Source organism: Odocoileus virginianus, chromosome 33 (genome assembly GCF_023699985.2).
Source record: "Odocoileus virginianus isolate 20LAN1187 ecotype Illinois chromosome 33, Ovbor_1.2, whole genome shotgun sequence".
NCBI lineage: Eukaryota > Metazoa > Chordata > Mammalia > Artiodactyla > Cervidae > Odocoileus > Odocoileus virginianus.
Window position 1 is genome coordinate 17,333,168 of NC_069706.1, and position 10,364 is coordinate 17,343,531.

Consider the following 10,364-nt stretch of genomic DNA (forward strand, 5'->3'; position numbering starts at 1 on the left):
AGCAGGTAGAGCAGCCGTAGAGTTCTCAATTCTTCCCTGAGAAAAGAACCATGAACCAAATGTCCAAGTGGTGACCCAAGTCTTGATGTGGATGAGGGAGGTAGGGAACCAGCTGGAGGAGTAGTTCAGTAAGGTGGAAATTATGTCCTGCTCATAGGCTCCTATAAAGAAAATGGTCCAAGCTCGATCTCACCTAGGTCTTGCTCCATGGGCTTGAAGCAAAATCAGGTGTGCATTCTGACTCTTTGAAGGAAACAAACCATTAACAGCCTGAACTGGATGGAGGTCAGAGGCTTGAAATTATTTTGATAGAACTTTACACAATAGGCACACTTCATGTTCAGTTCAGTTCAGTTGCTCAGCCGTGTCCGACTCTTTGAGACCCCATGAACCGCAGCACACCAGGCCTCCCCATCCATCACCAACTCCCGGAGTTTACCCAAACTCATGTCCATTGAGTCAGTGATGCCATCCAACCATCTCATCCTCTGTCATTCCCTTCTCCTTCTGCCTTCAATCTTTCCCAACATCAGGGTCTTTTCAAATGAGTCAGCCCTTCGCATCAGGTGGACAAAATACTGGAGTTTCAGCTTCAGCATCAGTCTTTCCAATGAACACCCAGGACTGATCTCCTTTAGGATGGACTGGTTGGATCTCCTTGCAGTCCAAGGGACCCTCAAGAGTCTTCTCCAATACCACAGTTCAAAAGCATTAATTCTTCTGCGCTCAGCTTTCTTTATAGTCCAACTCTCACATCCATACATGACCACTGGAAAAACCATAGCCTTGACTAGACGGACCTTTGTTGACAAACTAATGTCTCTGCTTTTTAATGTGCTGTCTAGGTTGGTCATAACTTTCCTTCCAAGGAGTAAGCGTCTTTTAATTTCATGGCTGCTGTCACCATCTGCAGTGATTTTGGAGGCCAAGAAAATAAAGTCAGCCACTATTTCCACTGTTTCCCCATCTATTTGCCATGAAGTGATGGGACCTGATGCCATGATCTTCGTTTTCTGAATGTTGAGCTTTAAGCCAACTTTTTCCACTCTCCTCTTTCACTTTCATCAAGAGGCTCTTTAGTTCTTCTTCACTTTCTGCCATAAGGGTGAAAGTTGGAAGGAGGCAAAATGACCCAATTAGATTTTCTCTCCTGGGAACTACGAAGGTTAAGGGCACAAAAAGGACATTTTTGTTGTATGTTGCTATGAAGTGGCTGCACACGTCAGCTGAGGAAGTAATGGGATCCAGGGTAACTGAGCTACTGATACTGTCACTGGCACAAAATGCCTGCTGATGCAAAGACCACCCCACTGAAGTGGTGTAACTCAGAGAGAATGTATCAAATGAGGAGAGACAGGAGTTGAGGAAGGGGCTGGGAGGCCTGAATTTCAGGCAGAAGGCACAAACTCAGATGCTAGAGGGGTGAGGCAGGGGTGTGACTATGTGGGGCTGGCCGACTAGGAATGCGGCAAACAGACAAGTGTGTTTTTTCTGATCACAAGGGGGAAATTGTCACTCAGCTGCAGCCAACTGTCACATCATAGGAATGTAAGCCAGGGCTTCCAGATCTCTTGGTTTTTCAAGAGCAGATGTAAATTGAATTTCAATTATGAAATGTCCCCAAATAGGGAGGCAAATAGTGGCAGTACACCAGGTAATTATGAGGAGTATGTGAGAACATTTAGTGGGGCTCTAGGGACAGTTCCTGCCACACTCTAAGTGCTTGCTATGTGAAAGTTGTTATGAACATCCATTCCATCCTGTCTCAAAGCACAGACATGGATCTGTGTCAATGTCTCAGGAAAAAGAAGTCTGTTTCCTCCATCAAAATGCCTGCTGATGCAAAATCTGAAGAATAAAAGTAGGCATGCAAAATTCAAGCTGATGATCTAAAAATCTTCCTTGAGACAGTGCCCATAACTGTGTCCCAGCAACTTACAATATTATTTAGCAACTTAACAACTTATTTTGTCTTTACAATAATCCAATGTGGCGCTTGTGTTTATACCCATTTTACAGAGGAGAAAACTAAGGTTTGGAATGGTAAAGACACCTGAAGGTAAATCCTGGCTTCTTGCCTTCAGTGGAACAGAGGAGCCAGATACAAATCAAGACTGAAGAGGCGAAATAGCGTCTTGCAAATGACTTAATTTCTCTGGACCTCAGTACTCTCATCTGGAAATTAAGGATGATGCTATTTTTTAAATTATTATTGAAATGTGTTCTCATGTATTTGCGCTAAGTTGCTTCTGTTGTGTCCACCTCTTTGCGGACCCCATGAACTGTAGCCTGCCAGGCTCCTCTGCCCATGGGATTTTTCAGGCAAGAATACTGGAGTGGGTTGCCATTTCCTTCTCCAGGGGATCTTCCCAACCCAGGGATCGAACCCACGCCACTTACGTTTCCTGCACAGGCAGCCAGGTTCTTTTCCACCAGCGCCACCTGTTTAGCAATACTTAAAATTCCTCTGGCTGCCAGAAGAAAGGGGGCAGGTCTCAGCCCACCCATCACCCATTGCCCAGGAGTGGGGGACACTCACGGAAGAGCACCATCAGGAAGCGTGTCTCGTTCAGCATCTGAGTCAGGCCAGCAGGTGTTAGCACCATCAAGTTTTCCTCCACAAGGATATGCAAGGGCTGGGACATGTTAATGATCTCCTTCTTGCCATTCATCTTTGGTGAGCCCTGGACAGTGCCGACACAAGAGGCTACCAGCAGGAGAGACATCCAGAGCAGCACCATGGCTGTCCTTCAAGGGCAGGAGAAAAAACAAGGACTCTTATCACCACGGGTGGTGGGGACCCACATCATCACTCCCTCCCCATCTCCTTTCCTGAAAGGTCAGTCCTGATGTGGAGAACATGGCCTGGGCATGCCCCACTGGCTTCCTAGCAGTGCCCAGAGCTCAGCAAAGCAAGCTGGAAAAGGAGAGGCAAACTTTGCCAGTGAGGTTAACCTTGGGGCCCATTGAAACTGCATGAGGTTAGCTCAGAGCAGCAGGGTCCCACTTGGAGCAACAGAAAGCCAAATCACAAACCAACACTCAAGCCCACTGGCTCCCCAGACACTAGGTAAGGATATTTTTAGATATGAAACTCAGTCCAGAATCCCAAGGTGAGCCTCTGGGTCTCAGAGACAACTAATCCAATCCCTATCACAGCCTCTGCTTCATGCTCCCCCGACTCCTGCTTGATGGGAAGCTTACTACTGGCAGTGTACCCCGTTTGATTTCTGAGCAAATTTTCTCAAGTGTAAATATTTCTTTCAAAAGTAATCACCTAAAAAATAAAAAAATAAAATAAAAAAAATAAAAAAGTAATCACCATAATGTACACTTGTAAAAATTCCAAGCAACACAATAAAAAAATGTCAAGTAGAAAACAAAAATTTCTCCCATAACCCCACCCCTGAGAAAGTGACTCAGTTTGGAATGAATCTTTACCAATGTTGAAAATGCCAGTATGAATGTATATTTAAATGTACATATGTAAACATATTAATAAATGGACTTAGATAGGCAGTACTGTTCATTGTCCAACTGTCTTACTCAATGATGTAAAATATATCCAGATACCTTTCTGATAAGAGTACATATTAGGTCTATAACATGATTTCCTTTCCTCTTTTTTTTATCCCTCATTTTTTTTCTCTTTTCCTTTTTATCTTTTCTTTTACAGTTCTTATCTGTTCAGATGGTTTGGGTCAGCAGTTGTCTCTCTTTAAGTGCCACTCTCCCCAATAACATTTTCCCTGATAAATAAGAGCATAGGATCACTGTCATAGATCTTTGCATGTTGTGCTTAAGCACAGAGCCATTTTCCTACGTAGCGTACAGACTACTCAAATGTTTTGAACATGGCAAATAGCTGGTCCAGATTAAATTTATAAGGACCTCAATTTCTTTGAGAGCTGTATTCCTAGCACCTGGTATTTATCATAGGCAAATAAACATGAATGAATGAGTAGATATTTGATACATACCTGGTAAATATGTTTGGCACACTATCTGAGGATTTTTTAAAAGTAAATATTCTAATGTAATTTTTTTGGTCTAACACTAAAATAATTGGTATTAGATAATTGGTCACAGTGTTAAATTTTATAAATACCTGTAGCTAAACATACTTGTTAAATTATGTATCAAGTGTTAAATTTTATAAATACCTATCGCTAAATATACTTGTCATGTATGGCTGTTCTATGCATTCCCCGCCATCATCTCTCCTATGACAATTCTATAAGATAGTAATATTATAACCCCCATTTAGTGAGTATAAAATGAGGCACATAGAGGTTAAGTGATTTGTCCAAGGCCATAGAGCTAACATGTGACAGAGACAGGATTTCAAACAGGGCAATCTAGCTACAGAATCCGTGTCCTTAACCAGAATGATGTACTGTCTCTCTAGTGCCCCCTGCAAAACTGGTGCAGTGAACGGTGTCTTTAGACAGTAACTGAGGCTCCCTGATTCCAACCACCATCTCTGGTATCCACCATCTAATCGTGCTCTGTCTCAGAAGCGGAGGACTGAGGCTGGCAACAGAACAGAATCAAAATTTTGGTTTGGGGTTACAAAACAGGCCTTTAAAACTCAGGAGGGGCTTGCAAGTCAGCGTTCTAATTGTAAGAACCAGGCTTTTCAGGAAAATAAAAAAGGGTTTTTGACTACTCAAAGGTTTATGTTATAAACTCTAAAGGAAGAACACGTTGACAGAAGGAACATTCACCTTCCCCAAAGGAGATAAAAGTGTGCCTTTTTATCAAGAGGGAGGAGAGCAGGAAGGAATGGCAAGAGCTTTGATGCTTCTAGGGCCCTGAGAAAGGGTTCTGACCCTCTGTCCCTTCTCTTTTGGCTCACCACTGCAGTCCCTATCCCCAGTCACACTCTGGTCATAGCAATAAATCAATCACTGTGTATTAAACTAGCATTTGAGCTTTACACACATCATCTTATTAACCGTCACAGCATGTCTCTTAGGTAGGTGCAATTATGATGCCCAACTTACAAAGGTGGAGACCCACCCTAGAAGAAGGAGCAAGACTTGAGCTCAGGTATATCTAAGCCTAATGCATATGGGTCTAAACCAGGGCTCACAATCTACAGCCCGCTGCCTTTCTTGTAAATACCATGTTAGAGGATTCACAGCTACATCCATTCCATCACTATTGCCTATGGTTGCCTTTACCACAACTATTCAGTTAAGTAGTTGTAATACAGACACTATGTGGCCAACAAAGCCAAAAATATTTATTATCTGGCCCTCTTCAGGAAAAGTTTGCTAACCTCAGGTCTAAATCACCATACCACCCTGCCCGCATGGCCCCACCTCAGATTTTGTACTTGGTAAGTGGTCACAGATTCTCAGATTTTCAAAGTCCACTATCAGATCATAGCACCTCCCTCTGCACAATGGGTGAGTGGCCTTTCATCCCAGAGTAGTTGTGAAGATTCATAAAGAACTTGTGCTTGATTAGCACAATGCTGGAGACCTGGTTTCAATCCCTGGGCTGAGAAAATTCCTTGGAGGAGGAAATGGCATCCCTACTCCAGTATTCTTGCCTGGAGAATCCCAGGGAAGAATCCCAGAGAATCCCAGAGGAACCTGGCAGGCTACAGTCCATAGGATCACAACAAGTTGGACAGGACTGAACAACTAACATGAACTAAGAACCTGGATTCACATTAAAATTCTCTAGGGAGTTTTTAAGGTGATACTGATGCTCCTCTGACCATTTATTAGTTCAAAATTGCTCAAGGTGGGGTCCAGATGTCTGTATGTTTAAAAAGCTCTCCAGGTGATTATTTTAACTTTCTATTTGGAAAATTTTGAACATAAAAACAGAATGGTATGGTACAACATACCCCCATGGTAACTCACCACTCAACCTCAGTTGTCACCCCCAATCATATTGTTTATACTCCTGTCAGCTCCCTGCCCTGGATTGTTTTGAAGCCAGTCCCATGCATCGTACTATTCCATCCATATATATTTCATCATGAATCTCTAAAAGATGAAAGTCTGATAATAAAACATAACTACAGCACCACTATCACACTTAACAAAATTCACTCTAATCCTGCATATCATCAAATATCTAGGCAATAAACTACTCTGATTATTCCCTAAGTTTTAGGTTTGTTTGAATCAGAATCCAATTGAGATCCATGTATTGTCATTGACTGTTGGGTCTCTTAAGCCTTCCACGTAATTCTATCCTGCAGCCTATAGGTTGAGAACCAAAATAAAAATAAAATAAAGTCAATAAAGGAGAGTTGAGGTAAGGATGAAGGCAGAGTGGAGAGTCTGGTTTTCTGGAAAGCTGAGTGACGCATATTATTCAAATCTACACTTCAGCCAAAGGGCTCATTACTGCCACCCAGCCTGAAGTGTGCTTAATGATCCCCAGAATCCCAGGACCCACAGATAACATGCTACTTGTTAGTCCTGGGGAAGTCTGGTGCAGGGTGATGACTATTAGATGGAACTTTTGTTCCTAGTATTAACTCACCTTTGTCCACTTGGGAAAAAACATACAACATAAGAGCTGCGGGTTGAACTTAGTATCTTTTTGAAGACTATAGCCTGGGGAGACAGTCTCTCAGATGGCTCTGAGAAACTGCTCAAAAGATGTAAGGGAGGAGGTCAGAATATTTATAATTTTGGTGAAGGGGTACATGTAACCAAACACACAACTTGGTAGAAGGTTGCTACTGGTCATAAGGAACCAATGTCTTAGTTATTGGTTTTAGTGCTTTTCTAAGTATGAGAAAACGCAAGAAATTGGGTTCATAAAAATTTCTCCTAAAACTATTTAACTATTTTGAAGACCTAGTCTGCCAGTTTTCCCAGAGCACAGAGTACTTCATTCTTCATCTTTGCCCTGAAATTCTTTCAGAGTGTATTGAAGGTCAGTGACTGCAATGACTAATGACTTAATTCTTATGGAACCAGATGGTGAGCTCTATTCTTTCATTGGCATCTGTTTGCTTATTTGTTTGTTCATTGATTAATTTACTTGCAAGAGAAACTCTTATCTAAATTTCTCTGTCTATATGAAGACATTAAAGTGCTAGAGAGTTAACTTTTATTTTACAGGTAATCACCAGAATTACCCCTTATCTATTACGTAAACATAAGACAGAGAGAGCCACCCAGAGCCTTTCTGTAACTGACCATTTGGTGATCCCTTCCAAACCCCTTGGCACCCAAAATCCCTTGTTTGGCAGGGGTGGGCGGGATTTGCCAAAGTACCAATGGGTCTTCAGGAAAGAAATCTCAAGATTGGAGGTTGCTAGACTCTCTCTGAGATAGCCAGATGGCTCTTGTCAGAGGGAAGGGAAGCCTGGGCCAGCGGTCTCACCTCAGCTCCAGGACTTGGGAGAAATGTGCCAGCCCTTCTCAAGCCCGTGGGTGGCCCAGCAGCCAAGACAGTGGGGACTGTAGGGGATGCCCTGCACTTTCTCCCCTCACAGGGCTTGGACACAGGATTCCCAGGGGCTCCTGAACAATTCATGGGGAAGGAGAAGTGGGAGGCCCCGAAAGGGAGGAGTCAGGTTTCCTGCTAAACTGGACAGGTTGAAACAGGAGCCCCCGAAGTCTTCCAGTGCCCCAGGTCTCACAGGATGGAGCTCAAGCCCCTTGAGCTGTGTGGAAAGCCTTTCACAGTCAGACTTTGCCCACTTCAGTCTTCCTTCCCTCCGGCCTCGCAGAACCAGCCACAACCCCTGTTCATTCATTCATCCACCCACTCACTCATTCGTTTTGTTCATTCATCAGATATTTTTTAAGGCCTTCGTGTGTGCTGAGTACTGTTCTACGTACAGAAGTGAACAAATCAGACAATAGTCCCTGCGTTCACGGAGCTTATATTCTAGAAGAGGGAAAAAGCGAATGAGACAGAAAGAATACGGAGCATATCACATGCTGGTAAAGCACTAAGGAGAAAAGTCAGTCAGAGAAGATCTGAAAGGGATAAAGGTGTGTGGGGCTGTTGACATTTCAAATAGGGCCACGTGGAAAGCATCACTCAGAAGTTGACATTTTCTGAAAGAAGCAAAGAAGTGAACTATTTGCATTTCTGGGAGCAGGCTGTGGCGTGGCAGGGAGAGTAGTCTCTCTCTCTCTGTCTCCCTCTTGTGCCCTCTCTTGAGACTCACTGTGGCCGTGGCTCTGTCCTACCTCATCACAGGGCTCCCCTCAAACTCTGGACCCCATTCTGGCTCAACCCCAGGCACTAGTCCCCGCCGTGTGCCGAGGTCCCTCTGTTCTCTGGGCCTGTGGACCTCAGTTCTCCCAGCGCCTGCCCTTCTGACCGGGCATCCCTGTTGCCCGCTCTGTGTCCCCTCAGGCACCATCTGCCCAAGCCCCACAGATTCCAGCATCCCTCCCCCGTACCCGACTCGAGGAGAGTGCCGTGATAGGAAATGTTTATTAAAAAGAACAAGAATAGCTCCCATGGAGGGGCTTGCTACCCCGCGGCTGGTGCGCTGAGCGCTGTTGTGTGTGTGTTGTCTCCACCAGCATTCCCAGAGAGGCCGCTCATCCCCGTACTGTCGGCCCTCGTCCACTTGGAGCAGTATCCTCCTGTCTGATCCTTCTACTTACTCTCTTTACCTCCCCTCATCCAGTTCCCTCACAGCAGTTATCGAGTTTCTTTTTAAACATAATGCGGATCACATTGCTTTGTGGACCTCACTGAAAGGTCCTCAGCTGGCTGGCCTGGACAACCCCACCGCGCGTCTGTCCCCTCAGGCCAACTCCGGCCTCCATAGCTCTTTTTCCCTCTGACACCAACCCTCCATTCTCCACTCCCATTCACAGGGCACCAGCCACGTTGCTTTCCTTTCCTCTCCTCAAACACACCCTGCTTCCAGGCCTTTGCCTTGGCCTGAAATCCCTCAACCTGATCTCCATTCAGCCTTTTCTGAAGGGTCCGGGTGCAAGCACCAGCAACTCAGAAGGGTCTCCACAGGCCACTCTGTCTCCCCAAACCCCAACTTTGAGCACTCTTGGTCACATCACAACAGTTTGCTTCAAATTTTCTATTTTTACTTCCCACAACATCTTGTTTATATTTCTAACTTTTTAATGTAAGTGCCGTTGTTCACGGCTGTGGCTGTTTCCCCTCCTCCTAGAATGGTGCCGGGCCAAGATTTGGAGCTCAAGGAATTTGAATTAATGAATGAATAAATAAGCTAATTTAATTCTCACGCAAACCCCACAAGTCTGTTTCAGTGGTTCTCAGCCATGACTGTGCATTTCAGTCTCCCAGAGCGCTTAAAAAGAATGCTGATGCTTTAACTCAAACACATTGGATTCACTTTCATTGATCTGGGGTGGGGTGAGTCTGGGCATCTTTTCTTTTTAAGCCCTCTTGGTCATCTTAGTATGTAACCATTTATGTTAAAACTCACACTTAAAATTATAACCACATTGGCAGAAGGAAGGCTGTCAGGGCAGGGCCCTTCAGTCAGAACTGCCATTTTCACTCAAGTTCATACCTGAAGGATGCCTGGTTTCTCTCAGGCCCACTGGGGCTGAGCCAGGGCTGGGACAAAGAACTCTTCTGCCCTTGAGGAGGGCAGTCGTGGGCTGAAGAGTAGCCTCCTGACTTCTCTTTGTGACCAGAGCAGGACCCAAAAGCAGCTGAGTGTTCTGAAGAAATCCAGAGGCAGAAATGGAGCTCCTTCCTGGACTCACTGAGGCCACAGCAGCCGTAGCCGCAGTGTTCTGAGTTCCGGGGTTCTGGAGGGCCAGGGGTGGCCCGGGAGAAGAATAGGGCATTGTTGAGTAAGAGGGGGCCCTCCTCTGCCCGTGCTGAGCTGAGGGCTGAAGGTCACAAGAAGGGCCAGAAACAAAACACACTGTGCGGTACTGGGTGTCCCCACCAAAGGTGCCTACAGATTGGAATTTGGATCCCAGCTCCGTTGCTAAGCATCTGTGTGATCTCAGGAGTGTCACTTAGGCTTTCTGGGCTCAGTTTCCTCACCAGTAAAACTGAAACCATTTACCTTAGATTGGGACTTGAACTCCCATGACCAGCACTCGAACCCAGCCAAAGCCCACAGTAATGAAGGTCAGGTTCTTGATATCTCATCACAGAAACAATTCAGTGAGAGACAAAGTGATAGTTAAGAAGTGGTTTTATTCAGAGAAACATACTCCATTGACAAAGTGTGGGGGCATTGAAGAGGGTGAAAACAGGGGCCCCAAAATGTGGTGTGGTTAGCTTTTATGGTCTGGGCAATTTCATAGGCTACTGAGTGGAAGGATTATTCTAACTACTTTGGGGAGGGGGTGGAGATTTCCAGGAGTTGGGCCACTGACCACATTTTGGTTTTGGTGGTGCCTTGAAACTGTCAT

General features: G+C 44.9%; 1 protein-coding gene across 3 annotated transcripts in view; it reads right to left on the reverse strand.

Annotated features, from left to right (window-relative positions):
- Positions 1–9,871, reverse strand: part of PDILT (protein disulfide isomerase like, testis expressed) — a 48,459-nt gene extending 38,588 nt beyond the window's left edge. Inside the window, exons 1-2 of one of the 3 annotated variants that reach the window (XM_070460962.1) lie at positions 9,503–9,586; positions 2,540–2,748 (exon numbers count right to left, since the gene is read on the reverse strand). In XM_070460962.1, the coding sequence (XP_070317063.1) occupies positions 2,540–2,741 (202 nt within the window). In that variant the 5' untranslated portion in view covers positions 2,742–2,748; positions 9,503–9,586. Of the gene's footprint in view, positions 1–2,539; positions 2,749–4,727; positions 4,855–9,502 lie in introns of those variants that run through there. The other 2 variants (XM_070460963.1, XM_070460961.1) reach the window with 2 other exon arrangements.
- Positions 9,872–10,364: the final 493 nt, after the last annotated feature.